General features: G+C 36.6%; 1 protein-coding gene across 1 annotated transcript in view; it reads left to right on the forward strand.

Moving 5' to 3' along the window:
* Positions 1-284: 284 nt before the first annotated feature.
* Positions 285-23,499, forward strand: part of ADAMTS6 (ADAM metallopeptidase with thrombospondin type 1 motif 6) — a 146,071-nt gene continuing 122,856 nt past the window's right edge. The window contains exons 1-7 of the mRNA XM_056513114.1: positions 285-686; positions 5,104-5,479; positions 6,200-6,564; positions 13,639-13,807; positions 19,020-19,237; positions 19,764-19,847; positions 20,339-20,484. Of these exons, the coding sequence (XP_056369089.1) occupies positions 5,383-5,479; positions 6,200-6,564; positions 13,639-13,807; positions 19,020-19,237; positions 19,764-19,847; positions 20,339-20,484 (1,079 nt within the window). The 5' untranslated portion in view covers positions 285-686; positions 5,104-5,382. The remainder of the gene's footprint in view (positions 687-5,103; positions 5,480-6,199; positions 6,565-13,638; positions 13,808-19,019; positions 19,238-19,763; positions 19,848-20,338; positions 20,485-23,499) is intronic.

Here is a 23,499-nt window from a genome sequence, read left to right on the forward strand (position 1 = left end):
TTGAAGATGAAAACGGTAAGGAAGATTTCACGCTATTCAATGAAACTTTTTGCTTTTCTTGTGTCCCGAATAATGGTGCGTGTAGGGCTTTGGGGAGTGGGGGGAGATTTATATTGCATTAGGCGAGGTGCATTTGGAGTAATTTCAGAGAGAAACCTTGAGATGGGGGAAGGGGGTGCGAGGTTTTTTCAACCGATAAGAGAGGTGATTGATGAAGTACCATCTCGACTAGTGCACTTTTAAAAAGATTTTTTATATTTTGAATACTAAGTCGTCGGTAGAATCAGAAAATGAAAAACAAAACCAAACCAAAACCAAACAACAGATGAAAACCAAAGCAGCCCCCAAGCCCCAGCGACAGCCCAGGTCTATTCCGGATTGCTGCTGAGTTGAGGAAGCCCCGCTCTCGGCCGTGCCGTGTCCGGCGGTGTCTGCCGCCGCGGTCAGACAAGTGCACACTTTGTGCCGGGGCTTGGAGGGTCGGCGCGGCAGCCGTCCCGCAGCGATGCTGGCGGGGATGTCGAGCTCTCGCTGGGCTCATCAGGAAGATGGAAGCGTGTGGTTTTGATTTACTTCGAGCCGCTTGGGATTTGCCAGACTCTTAACCCCGCGGACTCGTGTTTGTCGGTGTATGTCTGTCTCCGCAGTCGCCCAGGGTTCAAAGGGACTTTGTTTGGTGGGAGGAGGTAAGTGGGCTCTCGCTCCCCGGCGATGTGTGTGCGGATTTTGTCTTCGCTACTTTCTTTCATTGTTGTACAAGAGAGAAAGGAGAGAGAGGGAAAGAGTCAGACTCTTGTTTTTATTTGGGCTGCCGGTGCAACGCGTTTGGGCCAAACGCCAAGTGTCTGGGTCACACGCGTTTTATCCAAATAGATTCAGCGCTGCTGTCTGGAAATGGGCTGCTGAAAGTTAACTTTAGGATCTGCTCCACCACAGCAACCAGACTCTTCCCTTCAGCCTCTCTAGGGAGGACGGATTTTTTTTTTTTTTTTTTTCCTTCTGAATTTTTTTGAGGGATGTGTGTCTGGTGACTTCCAATTTTCTTCAGTACCAGTGTTTTTAACTCTCTGTGTGTGCAGACGTGTACAGAAAATGCGCGTGTGTGTACGTGTTTAACTGTGTGTGCAGCCATGCATTTTCCTAGCCTGTTGACTTTTTCTTTTTGGGGGGGTGGGTGGCTGTTGCTTTTTCGGTGGGTGCAGTGACAGCTGCCCCCTCGGCACGGCTGGCGGGGGGTTCATACGGCGGCAGCCCCGTCGCACGCCGGGGCCCGCACAGCAGTAATTTTACTCCTCACGCCTCGGCTTCTGGTTAATTCCCGGGGAGGAGAGTTCGGTCTTTTCCCTTTGTACGTGTCCCGGTCCCCGCCGCTCCCGGCCCCCCTTCCTTTTCACCGAGCTCTTCCCGGCGCGGTCTGCGCACCGCAGTTCTCGCCTGGGGAAGCTGCCGGGGGCACGGATAATCCCCGGCTTTTGAAGCCCTGCGAAGCTTTTCACGGCCAGCCGCGATACCTGTAATTGAATTTGTGTGATTGATGCCCGTCCCCCGCCCCGTCCCCTCCCGCCGCCCTCCCCATTTCCTTAGCAACCGCTCGTAGTGCCGGGCGGGCGCACGGCCGCCCCTGCCCGCGCCTCACCGCGGGCTCCCGCCGCCGCACGGCCCGGCCGCCGAGGGCGGGAAGGCGGCGGGGGCCGAGCCGCCGGGGCGGGGGCGGGGGCGGGGAGGACAGCCCCCTGTCTCGGCCGCCGCTCTCCTCGACCCCGCCCCGAGGCGCAGCGGCGGTCTGGGCGCTGAGGTGCGGCTGCCTGCCGAGTGTTCCCTGGCACCTCGGCCGCTGACGGGAGACCTCGGCGCTGCCGCCGCCCAGCGCTCCGGAACACATCGGTTCTGCGCCGGATGCCCCTGGTGTGGCGGTTATCTCCGGACATCTGTTTAGAATGCTTCCCTGTCCTAAAACTTGAGCTACCTTCAGGTTAAGTGATGCCTTAGTTACTCAAGGCACCTTTGTTTAGATGGAGGCTCCCACAGTGACTGCTCTGACCCGTTTGGCTGGTCATCTCCTCGTAGTCCACTTTATCGCAGAATCACGTAGGTTGAAGAGACCTCTAAGGTCATCGAGTCCAACCTGTGACCGAATACTACCCTGTCAACTAGGCCATGGCCCCAAGTGCCACGTTCAGGCTTTCCTTAAACACCCCCAGGGGTCGTGACCACCACCCTTCCGAGCACCCCAGTCCAATGTCTAATCACCTTTCTGTGAAGAAATTCTTTCACGAGTCCAACCTAAACTACCCCTGCTGCAGCTTGAGGCTATGTCTCCTGCCACTTGTTCCCTGGGAGAAGAGACCAACCTCCACCTGGCTACATTTTCATACAGTTGAGAGTACGATAAAGTCTCCCCTGAGCCACCTTTTCTCCAAGCTTAACACCCTCAGCTGCCTCTCGTAAGACTTGTAATAAGCTCCAATAACTGAGGCCTTTTCTTCTCCTCACTGAGTGTCACTGAGTAGGAACCTCCTGACACCAGTGACAGGACTGCCACACTTACCATCAATGCCTTCACAGAAATGCCAGCGCTGTGCAGCTGCTTTTTCACTGGTATCAGAAAACATCTTGTACTATTCCTTTCCTGTTTGGCAGAGTTCATACAGTTAGATGGGATCTGTGGTTTTAGGTGGTGGTTGAGGACATGGAGCCACACCCACGTTCACCAGTTCACTACATGACCCACTAGAAGTTTCTTATTGTAAGCTTAGCATTGACCAAATTTTGCACCTTAACAACAATCTACAGTGAAAATAGGCTGCCAAAGAAGGTAGAAATAAGACAAAAAGGATATAGAGTCCAGACTTTGAGGTTCCTACCAAATGTCATACTTGGAGTATTTTATCTTGAAGTTACCTGAGTGCTTTATCATTCACATCCATTTAATTGGAAACATTAATATAGCTTCATATGGTCAGCTTGTATCCTTGGTCCAGCTGGCAATAAATATTTTTGAAGAAGAGGTTAAAAATTCTGCTGAAACTTTCAGTAAGCTTGATATGAAAGGAGATTGGTCTTGTGTGAAGCTTGAAATGAGTGAGACCACTGCAGAGACCTCTGGAAGAGTGCTAGACGTGAGTGGCTGTTTGACACTGATGACCAATATATGGTTATGGTCCATCATGTGGGCCGTTTGTGGGTAAATAATAAATAATGGTACTAAATTATGGTACTGTTAATTTATGTCCAGTATTCTGAGCTATCTTGCTCCTTAGGTATTGCAGTTTCAGGAGATCTTAATGTTAGGATAACTTATTATCAGCCTAGCTGGCTGAATTTGAGCTCCCTGTTAGGATATTTTGGCTAAGCAGAAGCTGTAAGGCAATACTACCTCTATATATGGTGGTAACAAGCCATTACTGGACTACAGTGCCCAGTCTGGTGTCTGCAGATGAAAAGGGATGCTGATGAATTGGAAACGGTTCAGAGAAAAACTGCAGAAGTATTCAGTCATCTGGAAACCGGATTATACAGAGTGAGATAAACCAAATAGGTTGAGCTGCTTATCAGGAAGCGTCCAGAGGTGCTTGTATCAGATTATAACTATGCACACAAGGAGAAGAAGCCAATTCATTAGGAAACTGGGATAAAGCAAGATTCAGTGACAAGATTTTAAAACCATACATTCTTATATTAGAAGTAAGGCACCTTATTGTACTAATGTAGCTGAAAGAGTATGGTGTTAATTATGTATCTTCAAAACTTGCAAAATTCTAAGGACTGTAACTAAATATCAGCTAGGAAATAAAGGCTCTACATAGCAATGCAAACAGAGAGCTTTCTTATTAATATAATTTGAGGCTTTGCCACATGTGCATGGCTTCACAAAGTCTTTATGCTTCCCCAGGAAAAAATACTACTAAGCACAAAGCATGTTTGCAAAGTATCTTTTAGTCTTTGTACAAACCTGATTAAATCCTGTGTGTTGTCTTAAAAGATTTTTTAAAGGTCAGATTAACCTCATTTGCACATTAGTAATTAGTTATGTTTCAAATTGGCTAAGACTTTATCTAAATATTTATTGTTATGGTGGTAAATAGGATTTGGGTGATGTTGATTTTTTTCTTGAGATTTTATGTTACAGTTCTTTATAAAACCTTCATAAGTAATCCATTTGCTGCAGCTGCATTACCTGTCTGAATGAATGTTGTAAATCATTCCCAGAATTTTAGAAAGACAGATTTATCTGGTGCGTGTGTAAGTGACTCTGTATGCTTGTGGAAATTGGTTTTTAAACAAGCTTCCCTTCTTAGGTGTTCTGTTTCTCCATTGTCTGCTTCAGCAGAGTTTGTGCACAGGTGTGCTGTGAGTGTTTAAGTGGACTGATGAGTACCAGCTGACACAACACATAGTTTGGTATCCCATAATACTGGATTGTTAGTTGCCTGCATGGATCTTCCATTTAATCCCTGGCTCCACCTAGAGCTGCTTTTTACTATTGTTGCAAGTGTTGCAAGTGAAAAAAAAAATTGACAACAAATATTTGAAATATTAGCATGTGTATGATTAATAGCTTTAGATACTGAAATTTGTTCTTTAGTATTCTAGCATGCAGCATTCCCATTTAAGTTAATGGGAATTCTGCCTGCATAAGCAGAACCCTGGCCCTAGAAATAACAAAATACATGCTTCAGAAAGGTCAGATAACTGTACTCTGGATTTCTTCCCAGGTTCTTCCTTTATCTACCAATATATTGGGATGTGTTATTAACAGTTGAGATCAATGAGTGCGTAGCATTGATTATAGATGGAAAAAGCCTGAACTCAATATTTGAGCTACAATAAACACTGAATAGGTGTAAGAATTTACAAAAATAACATGAAGTTGTTAAGTGCATCATAAGCTGTATTGATCTGCTTTTCAAGGTTAATGGTAACTCTTTTTTCGTTTTCTTTCTTTTTGTAAGATTGTGACCTTGGATGTGACCATAAAATTGATATTGAGTATTATTTCAAAATATTGCCCTGTGTGGTTCACTATCATGGCTTAGTATTTTGCAGCATAGATCTGTTTAAATAGAAAGAATTTGCCTTGACTCATATTCTTCTGTTTTTCAGGGAAAGAAATGGAGCAAGTTCAGTAACTATCCAATCTAACATCTGTCTCATATCTTCAGGAATCTTACAAAAACTTGCTTTGAATTGAGAAAATGACTGCAGCTATAGAAGAAAGTACCTGTCCAGAAAGTGGAACATCCTATAGTTAATTTGAAAGTAGTATAAAATATATGTACCTGTTATGGTGCGATTCTGGAGTGAAGTTAACTTTATAGCACACAGGTAGCTCTCCAAGGAGAAAAAAAAAAAAAGAAAAAAACTTTCTGTTTTTTCTAAATTATGGAAATTTTTTGGAAGACGTGGACATGGATTTTGAGCCTAGTCATGGTTTCATCGGAATTTCACAGTAACAACAGGCTTTCATACAGTTCTCAAGGTAGGGGTCTAATCTCTGTAGCTGGCAAGAAGCATGTATTTTTTCATTGTATTTGTGCATTATTTTCTAAGCCATGTTTATAGAAATCATGAGCTCATCTGGGCTCTGCTCTTAGTTTTATCATGATTAATTGTCATACAGATTAAATTTCCTTGTTCTAATTTCTCTCTGTCTACTTTTAACTGTAGGGAAGCCTTGCAAATTAAATCTCATAAAATGTACTTGATAATATTTGAGAGACTTGCCATGATAAAATTAACATACTTTTAGACCAGGAAGTAGGAATCTAATCTCTTTTTTACAATATAATCCTTTTCATTACTACTGTTTGTATTCTTGCAAGTGGATTTTATAGCTTTTGTCTTTGAATGGTATCACTGGGAAAAATATGCCCTTCTTAAGTTAGCCCAAATTATTTATATATATTTTTGCTAAATAGGAAAATATAGGTGTTAAAAAACTTCTATATTTCCAGTGATAAGCAAATTAATAGGAAACCAAACACATTTTCTTGATTTATAAAGAAAGAAAATAATGTTTTATTTTATTTTGTAAAATGCTGCATCGTGCATTTATCTGAAGGTGACTTTTACTCATAAGAGTGATGAAATTTACCCAAAAATGGTCTATGTTTATGCTACTACTTGTTGTTTCCTGTTATATTTTCTTCTCTTCTATGCCCACTCCCTGGACTGTCTTACCTTGTGATTGATTACAAAGAGGAATTCCTGTCTTACCTTGAACACTACCAACTAACAATCCCAATAAGGGTTGATCAAAATGGAGCCTTCCTCAGCTTTACTGTGAAAAATCCTAAACCCTCAAGAAGGAGGAGGAGCACAGACCCTTATGACCAAGAACTGGCAGCATCTAAATTATTTTTTAAACTTTCTGCCTATGGCAAGCACTTTCATTTAAACCTGACTCTCAACACAGATTTGGTGTCCAGACATTTTACAGTAGAGTACTGGGGGAAAGATGGACCGCAATGGAAGCATGATTTCTTAGACCACTGTCATTACACAGGATATTTGCAAGACCAGCACAATACAACTAAAGTGGCCTTAAGCAACTGCAATGGTCTGGTAAGTCCGTATTACATGTTACAGTATAACAGTATTGTGTGCTTGTCCCTTTTAAATTACAGAAGAGAATTAAATTGGCATATCTTTCAGTTTTTCGCCTGTGGGAAGCAAGTAGACAGGGAAGAAAACCTCTAAAACCTGATCTAGGTCCTGGGGGAAAGTAGGTGTCAGTTTTTCAAGCTTAATATAAGTACTGAGCCTCAATTCTGTAGTCCTCTAGAAGGCAAGCTCTAGTGTTTATAGTGCCTGTGCTAGGGTTGCAGGATTAGATCTGTGCTGAGATCTTTACAGTTATAAGAGCCTTCGAAGCTCAAGGATCAGGGAGGAGGAAACCGTGGAACCTCCAGGATACTGAATCTCTACAGAGAGATGTTGATTGGACTGAACACCTACTGTCTTTGAGTATTTGGGTTTAAAAACTAAGTAAATAAAATAAGAGGAATTGCTTAGGGTAGACATCATCATAGCTATAAATTCAAAACGTGAAGAGAGAAGTCTTTAGCAAATAACAGCATCAGAAAGTAATTATATAACTTTTTTTATAGAGAAAGACCAGACAATCTTCATTTACAAATCATAAACTTTTGCATTTAGAAGTAGAATTAGAAGTTCTTACCTGATTTATTCTCATCTCTTCTCTTACTGGTGATCTTTTGATCACTTGACGGTAGCACATGCATGGAAAAAGAAATTAGAAAATGAATGCAAAGAAGTTAAAAAGCAGACTATTGAATAACAAAATACTAAAATAGAAGGGCGTGACTGAAACATTAAATCGAGAGTCAGTGTTTTCTCTCGTAAAAATATACATATATATTATGCTTTCTCATTCTGGTTTCTATTATGGTAGAATGCTGGTCCATCTTCTTGTTAAGAATAGGCAAATCTAACTAATTGCTAAGTTGAAAAAAAAAGATTACACAGACATGCTAAACAAATTCCCATTTGTCCTTGGAAGTGATGTTGAATAATGCCTCTTGTGATGTTACTTTCAAAAAAAAGCTGTTTCAGACCTAGATAGGTTGCATTGCATCCAACTACTTGAGATGTGCCTGATGCAGTCAACATTTCAGAGTGTTCCTGTGGAAAAATATTTAATGGGGGTTTCCAGTGCTAAGTGAACACTTTCAAAAAAATGGGGCTAAAATGATGTTCCATTGAGTATGGTATCACAGTTTGGTTCATGTAGACTTATAGCAGATAGGTCTGAATTTAGTACAATTTTCACTTTGATTTCAGTTTCCATGTAATAGCTTTTTTTTTTTTTCTTTTTTCTGGTCAGAGTTATTCAGGCTTCAAAGCTACTATGCTCCATCTTTGCTTGAGTTCTTTTCAGCTAAAATTTTGATGGAGACAAAGTCCCTTCTTTCAGGAGTCATTTAATTTTCTTCATTTAATGAAGAAAGGCTGTGTGTCTCTTTATGCTTATTTCTGCATGCTGAATGATGCACAGGCTAGTTGATCACCTTGGAGACTGCAGTAAGTGCCATGGTGATCCCATTTCAATTACTCTTTGACCTTGGCTAAGAAGGTGAGACAAGAACTCCTGATGTTGCCCTAGCTAACTCTTGTTTTCTTTTCATGTTAGGAAAATAAAGGTGGGATGAAGCACAAAAAAGCCTGTATTTTCCTATTGGCTTTGCCCATCTGTTGCTCCTTATAGGACTTCTTTTCTTCTAAAAAGCATGGAAGATGTCATGAGGAAGCAGAATATTTTTTTCTCTTCTCTGCCATTTAGCATATTTTTTTCTCTTAGGTGCCATTTAGCATGTTTTCATTTTGCCATCAGGCTGTTCTTTTTGCTGGAATGGAGCTGACTGTGATTCTAGGTATCAGTATGTTAACTTTGTAAGTTAACTTTGGTGTAGAGTGCTTCCCTGTTAAATCACCATCTTCAGTGGCTGTGGTTGTCAGTTCTTATGTGTGCCTTTCAGGTGTTAAGGCAGCCTTAATCTAGTCTTTGGGCACACAAGACTTTCTTCATGGTCATGCCTCTTTACTTGGGACTTCTTGGATCAGGTGTGCTCTGCTTCTCTTAGGAAGATTTGGTCACAAGCATGTGAGGCTCCTGTGTTACTCCAGAAACATCAGCAGGGTGACACATGGCTCTGTCTCAGAGGTATGAATCCTGCAGATGGTGCAGCAGCAGTCTTGACTTGGTACCATCCTCTACTGTACAGAAACCTTCTGTCATCCAGTGTTGGCAGTGCCTCCCAGAGCACAGTGAATGGGAGTTACCACTCCACTCAGATAAATGCATCACAAAGTTATTTTCAAATCATGATTCCTACTAATGAATGTTTTGTTATACAACTGCTGGTAAGAACATGTTTAATAAAGCAATTGGCAGTGAATATTGAAGACAATATTACTTGTTTTTCAGTTAGCAGTAGCTCAGAATGCATCGTACTTAAGGCATTAATTGTGTTGTCCAGTTTGATTGCTGGTCTGAAAGTGACTGCCAATCATATTCTAATAGTCTTTGATTAACATCTGTATTAAAGGCAGTCATTGTAAATTTAACTGTGAAGCAGGTGGTAAGTAATATTTATAGTGAATGTTGCTCACAAACAAAATGTATGCAATATATTTACTCCAGTTGTCCTGTTAGGTTTCACTTTGGCAAATAGGTCAAATTTCTTCCCCTTATTGAATATCTTGAATTATTCTTATTAGTTATTCAGAGTGTTTATGTGAGAACATGATTTAAATAACACGTTGTATGAATTTGAAGAAACACTTATATTTGAGATAAATGTAAGGAGGGCTTTCTCTCAATTTCATTATAATAAAAGTGACAAGCAGTTAGTTTCTTGTTTCAGCCTCTCCCTCTAGATTTCTCACTACCAAGTGCCCTAGAGTTACAGGCTGCTCCTTACTGAAGTTTCAGTCCAGCAGCTTCCATCTGCTGGGTCCTGATTATGCTATAAATTGTCTGAAGTTGTGAGGAAAGCTCTATAATCCACTGAGCATTCATGTAAGGAAATTGAAGGCCTTGTCTGCAGGTTTGCTGGCTTCCAAACTCATATTTACTGTAGTGGATGCTGCACTTGTGGATGGATTGCAGGTTTGGCTGTATCATGAAAAACCTACAATGAGCAGCATTTTAGGGCCTTTGGATGTTGGGTGCAAGGCAACCAGACGGAGGCATTTTCTAAGCTGACTATTGCATTCTGAAGGAAAGAAGAAGGTAAATGATGGTAGCCTAGCTGAAGAGAGAACTTCACTTCAGGGTAATGGAGTTTGGCTGACTCTGAGAGAAGCAAATATCTGAGAAGCTCTGGAGCCTTCAGCAGTGGAATCAAGCAAAACACAAACCTTTTGCATTCTGACTCATCTTTGTCCTCTGCCAAGTGTCAAAGCTCTTAACTGAGTGCTCAAACAAGTTTTGCATAGTAGCAAATTTTGTAATTTTGGACTAAAAGGTCAGTAGTAGGAACTATTTTGAGGATACTGTGGTCCCAAGTAAATGGTTAATGTAAAACGCACAGTATTTCCATATATGTGAAGTTCGTGCATTGTGCAATGTTTGTGCTGGACAGCACAGTTATCTCCATCCAAACAGAAATGATAAAGAAAGCACAGGTATGTGACTCTGGCTTAGGAGCATAAGCTTACTTTTTCAGTGGGGAATTATTTGGAAGACTTAATGTTTGCTTCATATATTCTGAAATACATATATTTCTAAATTACGAATATTTTTCTTAAGAGTTAGCTCATTTGAAAGCCAATTTTACTCTAAAGAATGCATCTACTTTTATAGATCATAATGTACATACATTATGGTGTTTTTGACTGTATGTGAAATTATTTTATATCAGTGTCTTTGGGGCTGTCTTTGATACTCATATGTTTTTGCAGTATGACATTAGTATTCAGAAAATTAAATACAAACTGTCCCTATGCTAGTTTTAGGGATTTAAGTTTTTATTAGATTCCATGATGTGCTGTCTCAGGCCAGATCACTATTTTTTTCATCTTCGAGAGCACAGTAAGTTAATGCAATCTTTTCACTCAGTCATAAAATCATGGGGAATAGCCAGCTGTTGACATACTAAACAACACTGACTCGTTTTCAAAAGTTTCCATTACTAGTACTTCATATTAAAAATGGATAAAGCATAAAGCCTAAAAAGATTCAAGGCGTGGAAAAATTGTGAAACTATAGTGCTGTGTGGAAAAGGCATGTGCTTACTTGTCCCCCATAATTCAGTTTGCTTTTGCAGCTGATGGATGTCCCCCATCTGAAGGAGGTTAATGCCGTGGCTGGACAGCCTGACAGAAAAAGATTCTTTTTCACAAATTCAGGGGAACTCCATGTGGACTCACAGATTTGTCTGAGCATGTCAAACTGCTGGAACTATACCTTGTATATGTTAGCATGAGTTGGCAGTCTGTAGTGGGATTGGATAACACAGGACCTCAAACAATCTGTTTTAGATAATAATCTTGGGAATGTTCCTTGTAGTAACATACTTGGTGCATTCAGCTTGTTTCTTATATCCATGGTATTATGTCAAAACCTTTTCTGGTCATTCTTATGTCTTAATGATATTTCTGATGCTTTGGAGCAGAAGTTTAATTTATGAACTGTTAAAATACAATAGCAACACTTAAAAAGAAAATGAAAATTAATTCATTTTAATGCTTTAAATTGGCATTATTTCAAACTCCTTTTCCAACTGAAGGTTTTTTTTCCTCCAATAGTGGATAATAAATAAAAGCCAGTGTTTAGAATGTTGGTTTGGATATAACAGTGTATTTCCCACTATGTATTAATCAGGCATTGCTGAATACATAAACAATGCAAGTATCTCTAGTCACATGAATTTTTGAAACTTAGAATATATGCTGACCATCAAGGTACTTTTTAGTTGCAGAATTTAGAGTCCTTAAAAATCAGGGATTTCACTGTCAATCACTGATTTGGGCAAATGAAATCAGATATCAGCTGGGCTCTCCTTACTGTTTCACTGCTGGTACCTGAAGGAAGTGTAACCACTGTTTTCAGATATTCTTTAGTTATTTTCAGGAGCAAATATGCAATTTGTATAGAGAATTAGTGCTGCAATTAAGAGTTTGTGGCATCTGAATTGACTTATTTCCACTGAGGTAATCTCACCACTTATAATCTTCAGTTTCAGTATCTGATATAATTATCTCATTCATGCTTAGACATGCAAACATGGCTGGACTTAAGTACTGACAGGAAGGATGTCTCAGAGACAGTGCCACAGATTGGATGGTACCTCTGTCTCCTCAGGCTTGGCATGAGGCAGACAGCCTGATGGTGTTGGCCAGAACCACTCTGCAGGACTCTCTTCCTGTGGGAACATAATACCAGAGCTTACAATGGCTCAGGATTCGCTTGAACCCAGATGTCTGACATCCAGACTGGATGCAGTCCAAATTGTCAAGGTTCTTTCTGCACATCTGGCAAACTCAGTTACACTTTGGTTTATATTTTCAATACTATTTAAGCAGCAATATACCAGTAAATGATTTATTTTCTAGTAAAATCTTAGACTTCAAGTAACAACAAGGCATTGTAAGGGGAATTTGATACTGGCATCTTCCAGGTGAATTTGGACCCTGATATTACCTTGTGAGTTAAAAATTGAGTTAGTAATGAAAAATACCACTGAAGAGGAACACTTATTTTTGCAGTCACAATGTAAGGAATGAGTAATTGAAAGTCTGTTCATACATGTATTTTCACAATGTATAATAGAGTTCTATTTGGAAAACTCTTATTTCTGATGTGTTACATGGGTTTTTTTATTTTGTAAGTTTTATATTGTTGTTTCAGAAGTGAAGAACAGTAGGTATTTTATGTACAAAACAGTAGCAGGATGAGAGCTTTGACCAAGACAAGCTCTGATCTTTGAAAACAGCTTTATGATTTTTAGAGCTAATATGGAGCAAGTGGTCTTATGGCTGATCATAGAGGTCTTAAAAAAAGATTCATGTGTAGTATTTGTTTTACAGATAAAAGGTGTGGTAGAAATTTGTGATTCATCAAGTTGGGGTATGAATGTAGAGGTTCCTGCCTCCAGGCTTCTGTCTGATGAATAACTCTTCCCTGTGTAGAAAGTTTATATATTCAGAATTTTCTACATACGGTATCAGAATTTTTTATTTAGCAAACATTGGTGTAGAAGTCTGTCAGGGCTTATACCCCAATATTTCTGTATCTGAAAGGATCTAAAACCTGGATTTTCTGCTAAAGTTCACTTTTAATTGCTGAAGGTTCAGGAAATTGCATAGTTGGCCTGAAATCTCCCCTTTCTTCCATAAACCACTTCCTGTTTGGAAGAAGCTGAGTTCACAAATGTGAAAGTTATGAGAATAGAATATCTACTATTCTGCACTGAAGTATGAGGGGAAAAAAGAAGTTAATTTGTTATGGAGAATAAGGTCTAATATACAGTCTGAAATAACTCATTTGCTAGATTTGTGGCAAGAGTTTTTATGGAATAAATGCTTTGTAGACAGTGTAAAAAGTTAATATAAATAATTTTATTTCTGTTATTTAGCTCAGATTTGGGATTGTGTCTGGACGTAAAACAAAAAGGGTTTCTTTGAACATGTGCTCTAAAATTAATTCTTCATGTGTTTGTTTTTGATGAAGTATTTGGCTTTTAGCATCTAACAGTGTGGGATTATAGGGTGTTATTGGACTCACCATTAGAACAAGGCCATTTTGGCTTGGTATAATTTTTAGTGGATATGAATCATGTAGTTTCAGAACATCTGTATGAAGAGATTATTTGTAATATTCTGAGAAAAACTCTTGCTTTTTTAGCTGCATTTACCAAGAAAAAAGTGAAAATACCTTATAAATAGGACAATGATAGTTTAATTTTTTCTTTTCATTTTTTATACTGTGTTGTTTATAGGCACCTACCCTGCTCACACTAAAATCAGCAGGGGAGCGCTGGCTCATGCACTGTATTGTATGTTAGCTTCTAGCTGTGGATTTCTTCAAAGAGAATGTATTTTAAAGTTAAGTTTTGTGATAGTAGTTCCATATTGTCTATTGTAAGCTTTTGTTTTCTTATTTGCTTCTTTAAGCATGGAGTCATTGCTACAGAAGAGGATGAGTATTTTATTGAGCCTTTAAGAAATATAACAGAAGATTCTAGTAACTATAGTTACAAGAATGGTCATCCTCATGTTATATACAAAAAATCTACCATGCACCAGCAGCACCTCTATGATCACAGTCACTGTGGAGTCTCAGGTAAACAAGAATGAGTGTCATTACTTTTAAAAAATTATAACTTGAGATGTATTTTAAGATCTTGGTTGTTTCACATTTAAGACATAGTGGAGAAAGTAGCTATGAGAATCCTCCTTCTGTGTGGTGTCATGTCTTGTTTGAATAGCAGTTTTGATTTTTCTTTTTTTTTCTGATTCAGAATATAGTATATTTCAAAAACAAAGACAGCAGAAGGAAGTCCTGTTTTATGCCCATGTTGTGTACAGTGGTAGAAATGAAGACAGGTTTCCTCAAAATGTATATAAATGTACTTCATATCCCAACAGGAAAGTGTGCTTGAATGACTACATATTACAGCTCAATATTTAGTATGTGTTCCATCTCATTTGAAGAAATTTGATATGCAATAAATATGTCAGCATTGTGATTATCAATACATTTGGAGCTGAGTCCACATCTTTCTTGCTTACGGAGGTTTACAGTGTTTTGGTACTGTTTTTTTGTCCAGTTGGTTGACATTATTCCATTATAGTAAAATATGTGATTTACATGTGCCTTATGGGCAGGATTATATAGTTTTGATGGAAAGATATTTTCTTTGTAAAGTAGTTTTAACTTCTACAGATATGTATTTCAAGACTCTGACATAACCCTTGATTAAACAGAAAACTAACTTGAAGACAGTGTAGAGTAAATCTAATTTCTTAAATTAGTAAATAAGTGAAGTAATTTTTTAATATACTAGAAAAAGGTTCTAACCTTGTTAATTGTTTATATTTCAGCGATAGCATATTCTTAAAAGTTCTGTCCTAGGCAGTTGTATTCCATGAGATTCAGTGCATGGGGCAGACTGACAATAACTAATCTTAAAATAAAATTATATCACTGTTCATTGATGTAATTTATTTTAGCTTTTTTTGGAGTTTATAATGTTTAGTGGCACCAGCTGTCTAAGCTTACAGTACAGATTGTCTGCAAGATCCCATTCTTGGGAGATAGCTTTTTCTTGAGTGTTTCAGTTGAATGTGTTTATGGAATTATTATGGAAAAAGACTTCATGTATGTAACTTCTGTTTTCATTTGAGAGTGTTATTCAATAGACAGGCTTCTAATATTGCAAAACAAGTCTCTTAAATGTTACTGCCTGCTAACTGATTGTAGAATAAGGGTACTAGTATATGTTCATTTTGCTGGGAGAGCTGTCACTTAAGCCTCTTGAAATAAGTGGAAGATTTTGAAATGTAGGGATATGCAATTTTTACCATTGTTATATCCCTACAAAAAGAAAGGATATTGGCCTTTGTTGGATCTTATCTTCTAGAGTAATGCTTAGAAGCCATTCTCCTCCAAGCCATGAAGCAGAGGCAGCTGCTTTTGTCAGGTTGTATTCAGTTATTCTGGTGCTATCTGTCACATGGATCACAGGTTGATTAGAGCTATACATCTTGCATGCATTTTTTGTAAAGCATGGTATAATATTTAGCATTTATTACTTTGAATAATTGATGGTGCCTTTCTTTAAGAAGCTCCTGTGCACTCCCTGAGCTTTCATAGCCCAAAGTTCTTAATTATTGAAGTACTAAAACACTGCTTTTTACAAGCCTGAAATTATTATGATGCTCATTCATCTCAGTTTCTCCTTTTCCTATTGTTCTGTATACTATTTCCACTCCATTAAAATGTCTAAAAAAATTTACTCTGCCAAGACTGCCAGGTCTTGGTTTTCCAGATGACATTCTGTTTTACCCTCATGGGTACTAAAGCCTTTTAAACCCATTTTCTGAGCACTGTTGCAGCTTTATGTTAAAGGAAAATGGCATACAAAAGATCCTGAAATACTTGAAAAAAATAACTAAAATATGAAGTTAAGTATTAATTTTCAGTTTTACATCTTTCACACCCAAGGATTAAAGTCAGTGATGTTTAGGAAATTTGACTGGTTTTGGAAGTTTTGAATAGTCCAATTTTGTGTTTTAAAATGCAGTTGTAACAAAGCTGTAATCTTTTGGCAGTATATGATTTATTTTGTCTGAAGAATGATTTTAGCTTTACCTTCAGAACAGTTTTCCTAGTTTTATATGAGGGAAGAATCTGCTTGAGTAACTGGGCCACTATTCCTTGTTTGTCAAGTTTCCCCTACTGTAACCTAGTTTATTTTGTGCCTGTTGTCCATCAGAGGAATGATCAGTATTTTGAAGTGTTAACAGAGACAAGGTGTGTGTAGTTTCTGGCCTTTCTGAGAAAAATTACAATAATAGAATAGAAAGTGGAGTATAGAACTTGGTGAAAGCATGATCAGAATTGACTGAGATGATTAAGTGATTCATAAATGGTAGAATTATGGTAGCTAATACAAGAGGAGAATTGGAGAGGCACTGAGAATCAGATGAGAGCACAGGATAGATTTCCACTATTTAAATTCAATTTAAAGCATTTTAACCAAAAACATTCAAAGTATAAAATGTTGAACTTGTGTTTCATGTACATATTGTCACCAATTAATTCTATTTTATTAAATGCAGCTGAAATCACTAAGGCCTTGATAAGAAGTTTTCCACTGCTAAATTCCAATTGCTTCAATGGGATTTGAGACCACTGGATTATCTTACAATATGGTATATTTGGATAGGATTGAGGAACAACAAAAACTGACATATGAAAGCTGCAGAGTGGCAGTTTATTTCTGAATAGCTCTACTATTTTTTGGTTTATGTAGTGATTCCACTCTTGTCAGACTTTACATTTGGTATATACTAAAATGGAATAAAGCTTGCTAGATGCATAAAATAATGGTGCTAAAATATTTAGAAAAAACCAGAATAATGTTTCACTTTGAAATATTGTCATCATACTAACATAGGAAGTTTGCTATTTAATTTTGAGATATTTTTCTATTTGAGCTTCTTTCTCTCTACCTTGACCACCATTCAATATCAATTTCACTCTTCTGCAATGATTATTTTGGGGGCAGTTATAATATTTTTCAGTGTGAGTTTTTGTTCTTTCTTTTTCCTTTTTGTTTTTGCCTTTTTTTACTCTCTTATAACTAAATTCAGTATTAATGGAATTAAATTTTTTCTTTTTTAACTTATGAATATGGTGAAAGAATGATGTAAGTTGCCGCATAACTATTTTTGTTAAATAATTTGTAGGTCTTTATTTATTGATATATTTTAGCACTTCAATAATTTAGTCACTATTATTTAGTTGGGTTTTTTTGTTTTGGTTTGGTTTTTTGGTGGTTTTTTTTTTTTTTTTTTTTTTTTTTTTTTTTTTTGTGTGTGTGTTTTTGTTTTTGAGAAAAGCAGCATAAGCATTGATACATCCTGGAGCATAAGGACTTTTTGCAGCTTTCTCATTACTTTGAGATCAGCTGAAGCCTAAGCTTCTCATCTGATAAGAAAATGAGAAATGGTTGTTCTTGTGGAGTCTTCTGAGACCTTTGTTTGAAAGATAGGATGAAAATGATCCCAAAATAAACTTTTTTCCTCTGAAAGTTTCATGCTTGAAATCAGAAGTTTTTAAATGTTTAGAATAATTTGCATTTTGAGGGAATTAATAAATTAATGTGGAAGCAGTACTGCCTTTCTAGCACTCTAAGAGCATCAGAAACTATCAGCATTTGTTATTTGAAAAAGAATGAATTTTTAGAAAATTTAGTACAATAGCTGTCAGAGAAAATTCCAGACATTCCTAAGACACTGTTTAAGTGAGATTTGTACAATTCAAGCATCTTTGAATTTTGTCCAATAGAGGTGAAAAACAGTAGAAAGCTTAGTAGTCATTACAGAATCCAAACCAGGCTTTGGATTATACTCTGTACAGGGTTTTTTTAGAATGGATTATACCCATTGCAGAATGAGGACGATTTTGTTACTGGTGTTTTTATAACTACCAGGTTTATTTAAATATTTTGACTTTTCTAAAATATGTGCCTTTTAGAGCCAATACTGTAGCCTCAAAAATTATGAAACACTGCAACAGTGGGACTGCTGAAGGTTTGTATTCCTGGTTTTGACCTACATACATTCTTTGTGGTGTAGTTTTTCTCTTTGAAATCAGTGTGCTTAGCTGACTTGCATAAATCATTGGTTTTTTTAATGGGAGGCACTGGTTCTATCTCTACTGTACATCCTTAGCTGACCTTGTTTTAGTGGAAGCAATGATGCATCTCAGAAATTCTCACTTAAGCAGTCTTGTTCAGACAGCTACACATGCATCTATTAATGTTCTTGTGCTCATCTTTAAATACCAAGAATAACTGAGATATTTCAAAATCCTACTTAGATAAAACCAGACTAATAATATACTTTGCTAAACTTTAGCTTGAGATCTGTGTTGGCTCTTATGGAAAAGGGATATGTGATACACACTAAAAAAGCCCAAAAATTGAATCCATCCTTTCCTTCCTTTGAAGGGAAGGATGGATTCGATTTTGGGCTGAGGACAGGAATTAGAATTCAATGTCATCTTGTAATATTTATTTTTCCAATAATTGTAGCTCTTTGGATTTTTAATAATTTATCTCTTGCACACAAGAAATATTTTTCTATATTTTTACCTGAAAGAAAAACAAGAATCAACATATTTGAACTGAAATTTGTGTTGAAGTAACTATGGCAATTATCCTATGTCAGACCATTTAAAATGTTCTATTGCGGTTAGTTCACAAGGTAGATAAAATTTAATCTGATAACTTTCTGAAGATAAAATCTATTCATTTTACACATGTAAGCTTAATTGCCTAAAAATTACAGACTTTTGCAGGAGGGAAAAGGCTTTTTTGTGTTTTATGAGCATGTTTAATTCCTTAGCAAATTCAGATAACTTTTACATTAATTTTGAATTTTTGGTTTCTAGTATTTTTTTTTCCAGATGTTACAGCTGTCATGTTTTCATTCTTAAAATTCTGATGTGTTCTTGGGATTAATTATAACTAATCTTTAATAGTAATGTAAATGTTCAAAATGAAATTTATTAAGAGAAGATTGTTGATTTATCATCCTAATTCAAATTTAAGGAGAATTGAGATTATTGAAGCCCAAAGCTGACTTTCCATTATTTCCAGTAATTTAAAAATAATTTAGAAAATAAAGAAATTTAAGTTTTCTTCTGCTCAAGAAAGTCTTCTTTGCTAGAAAGTTGAAGATGGCAGTCTCAGCATAAACCAGCTGCATTTGAATGAGTTTTACTAGTGACTGTCTCTCAAGTGTTTAATTGTTTTGGTTCCTAGCAGACCTCACAAGAAGTGGCAAACCTTGGTGGATGAGTGATGCGTCTGCTTTTCCAGCCTCACTTCCAGTCAATGACACACTAAGCAGTCACAGTCGACAGAGGAGATCTGTAAGCCTTGAACGGTTTGTGGAAACGCTGGTAGTAGCAGACAAAATGATGGTGGGATACCATGGTCGCAAAGACATTGAACACTACATTTTGAGTGTAATGAATATTGTAAGTTTCATCCTTCTCTGTGTTTGTACCCATAAGTGTGTACTGAAATGATAATGGACCTGTCAAGTGCTCATTTATTGCCATGAATAATGCTTTAATATATCTGCTGGCTTGCAGGAATGAGTAGTTTAAATACTGAAAATCTTAGCATTTTGGGAAAAATGCAGTGTTTTTTCTGTCAAGAAGTATGCTGTGATCACTTTTAAATTGTTGTCTTTAATTTTGAATTCAAATAATTACATTCAGATTAGTTCTATTCTGCTTATGTCAACACTCTAAATGCTCATTGTGCTTGATAAATTATAAAACAAGGTATAAAAAGTTGCAATTGAAAATTGTGTCTCAGAAGGGGTTTTTTTACTGAATGGTCGTTTTTTTGGTGAAAAAATAACTTGTATTTAGGTGACAATGATATGGATTATCATTATGGAACTACACGAGGAAATTGGGTTAATTTTTAACCATTTAGGAAGCAAGTAGTGTTTCTTGTCTGACTTTGTGCCTTTTCTTATTTTCTGGAGGTCAGGTTGCCAAACTTTATCGTGATTCCAGTCTAGGAAACGTTGTGAATATTATAGTGACACGTTTGATTGTCCTCACTGAAGATCAGGTAAGAGCTATTGTGCTAAGCTTTATAGCTGTAAAATACAAATTACATTATTGTATAATATAGAGTTATTTAATTATAGCTTGAAGTGGCTGCCTCTGAGTACAAAACCTATAATGTAATTTTTCACTACTTTAATCAAGATGAAGCAGTTCAAAGGAATATTCCTCGCGTATCATCTCAAAGATTGTATTCTTACTTCAGATGACTATTATTACACCTTCAAGATGTCAGTTTTATTTTTAGATCTGTATTTTTATTTTTTTTTTCTGTATTGACAAAATTATTATTTAAAGTTGGAGTAGAAAGAATGATAGTTCAGTAATACACAGCTGAACTTGGGGTCAAATTTTACAGAAATAAAATTTGGCAAGAAGATTTTATTCCTAGAAACCACTGCTTCTAATTATAGTCCCATTTTAGTTTTCAAAAGGCTTAACAACTGACCTTAGTAATTTGTTTGGAACATTTCTGGTATGCATGTTGTATTGCAGCCAAACTTGGAGATAAACCACCATGCAGACAAGTCCCTCGATAGCTTCTGTAAGTGGCAGAAATCCATTCTCTCCCACCAAAGTGATGGAAACACCATTCCAGAAAATGGGATTGCCCACCATGATAATGCGGTTCTTATTACTAGGTATGGTCATTATAAATATTGTGTTTATTTTATTTCTTGTAGCTTTCGTGTTCTTAGCATATATATGTCTAGAGGCTAGTTGCAAAGTAATATATTTGGTAGATAACCTTAAAGGGAGGAAACTTAATAGATGGCTTGTCTTAAATACATCAAATTATTAAAGTTCAGATTAAGAATTTGGACAAGTAAGATCTGCAAATCACTTGCTGTTATTTTCATTTCATAATTGCCAGTACAAAGTATTACAGTAGAAAAGATGGATCCTATTGAACGTTTTATACTTTAATAATTGGAAAGAATTCTCAAGATCGCAGAGAACAAAGCAGAATGAAAAATATTTTGTTAACCATGTAAAGTGTTTTTATAAGAATTTCAAGCCAGAATTTCACCTAGTGTAATAGTATTTCTCTGAAAACAGGTTCTTGCAGGTTTCAGCAATATAAGACTCTGCTTTGTAGCTGGTTTGATTTATTATACTTAATTAAGATGGGAACTGACAATTTGAATCAGTAGTTTCAAAGCCTGCATATGTGCCCATTTGTTTGCTTCTATTTTACTGTTACTGTGATAAATTCAACATAACCTGCACTTTAATCTTGTGATACTTATGAAGGCATTCATGTCCATCCCTTTGCAGTTTGGGGTAGGCAACTGTACTTTAACAGGAGATATGTCTCACTATTAAGGCCACTATTTATCTTTTTGTTTTGGTTTGGGGTTTTTAGGGTTTTTTTTCTTTTTTCTTTTTTTTTTTTTTAATTTTGTTTTTTTTGTTGGTTTGTTTTGTTTTTGGGGGGTTGGTTTTTTTGTTTTGTTTTTTGGGGGGGTTGGTTTTATGGTTTTTTGTTTTGGTTTTTTTTTAAGTAGCAGCAGGTGCAGCAGCTCAAATTTGGACTAGGATCTTTTTATTATGATTTCTGCTTTCCAGGGCAAATTCTGTACTGCTTTGTATGTAACCTATTTTGGAATAATTGCATTCACTGCAGAAAAATTGAAATAGTGGTTAAAACAATGCATCTTTTATTTAATTTTGCATAAAATTTGTGGAAATTGCTTTTTTTTTTCCTGAGAGAAGTGTTTTTTTCTTGGTTTTGTTTTGCATAATGAACAAATCTTTTTATTTTTGAGAGGAAATAGAAGCTAATGAACTACTTGCAATTACTTTGTATTCATATTTCAGATATAATTGTTTTCCATGATCTTAAATACTATTTAGTAAAAATCAGTGATAAAGTGCTAGAGTGACTCAGAAAGCTTTTAGATTTCAAGAAGTGTAAAAAAAAAAGATTAAACGCTAGTACAAATAAGTTGTATGAAATGAAAAATAAAATAGTTGGCTTCTAAGGTCTTAATTTCTCACAAAGGCTTTTGTTTATGATCGGTTTTGTGCATATAAGTAATTTTTTCACTAGGACTTTTGAAGCAGAATCTGTGTTTACAGCTTTGCTACACATGAAACTTTTACTGGTATAATTTAGACAAGTGGAAAAGTGTAGTCCATGGGTGATATCATTGTGTCAGTTGAAGCTCCTCAAAATATATAAATTGTATTGGCAACTCTGTATTTTTACTACTAGGGCTGAGTAACCTGGCACTTTTCTTGGTGTTTTTCTGGCACTACAAATCACAGTTGTTTTCTTTCACAGCTGTACCTTAATGTGTTGTATTACTGTATATTCTGTACTGGCTTCCCTGATGTGGTAGGATGTTCCAGTGGGATGTTCCCAGGGTAGTTCTGAATAGTTCTGTGTTTCCAGACAAAAGATTAAGCCAGTGTTAACTTGCAGGTCTTTAACTGTAAAAGGAGCAAGTTTTGAGAGAACATAAGTAATATCTATTCAAAAGTACATTTTTTCTTCAAAAGCCAATAAATACTGAGGACTGTTTTCCATTCTTCATTATGAGGGCTATAATTATCTAAGTATGTAGCATGTGTATGCTGTCTTTTAAAAGGGATATAAGAATTTTATACCTTCCTAGTTTTCTTGTAAGAAGTTTATATCTCTAAGGATATACCTGTATTTTAAATCAACAGAGTGCCTCAGTGTTGTGTCTGTAGACTAGCAATACCTACCTTTATAAAATTCGGTTATATATGCTTTCACAATAAAATGCTTCTATTAATTTTTATATAACAATTGTAGTTCCTTAAAATAATCCTAAGGGCTGTGCTAATTAATTTGAGTGGACAAATCAAGCTTTTCCTGACACTGCTAGCTATCCCGGCTGTTACTAATGAAATGAATCATCTTATGTGAAGAATAGATAGTTCTTTTTTGGGTTGGAATGAATAAAGGCAAAATTATGTTCATATATAAACATGTAAATCCACTAACTTCAATAATTCTGAATTAATTACTGAAATATTGATATACTTGTTTTCATTCTGTTGTCTATCTTCCACTTGATGAACCAGACTTAAAGCATTGCATGTGAAAGAGAAGGACATAGCTATGGTTCTTTAAACTCATAATGTTACTGGAGAGGTCTTAAATAACCATGTCTATACAAAGGAATTTGAGCCTATACTACCAAACATTAGGATACATTTTAGCCACTCCAATAGTATTTTGAAAGCAGTTTCCTGAATCTGTCCCACTGATGCTGCTCTGCTTTGTAAGGAGTAATTACATTTTTATTGACTTTGACACTGGAATCAATTTTTGCTCATTGTGTGTACTTCTATTTTATGGAAAGTAGGAAAGTTTCAGTTCAGCATTATGAATAGTTTTGTGTTGATTAAAACCAGATTTTTCAGTAAGTAATTTGATGTATTTGAAAGTATTACCAAGTCATAGCTGAGCATTTAAGTTTGCAACTACAACAGTCTTTATCTGAAATGTGGGGCAAAGGCTTTAAGAAAATGAGTCATTATCTTCAACCATGCAAACGAAGACAGCACTTTAGCTTTACTTTGTTATCTCCTCTATTGCTTTCAAAGATGGCATGGTCTGGTCTGGGAAAAACAGTATTAAGGCAGCACATTCTTTAGGGGTGCCTGCTTGACCAATGCAG

The sequence above is a fragment of the Oenanthe melanoleuca genome, chromosome Z (assembly GCF_029582105.1).
Source record: "Oenanthe melanoleuca isolate GR-GAL-2019-014 chromosome Z, OMel1.0, whole genome shotgun sequence".
Lineage (NCBI taxonomy): Eukaryota > Metazoa > Chordata > Aves > Passeriformes > Muscicapidae > Oenanthe > Oenanthe melanoleuca.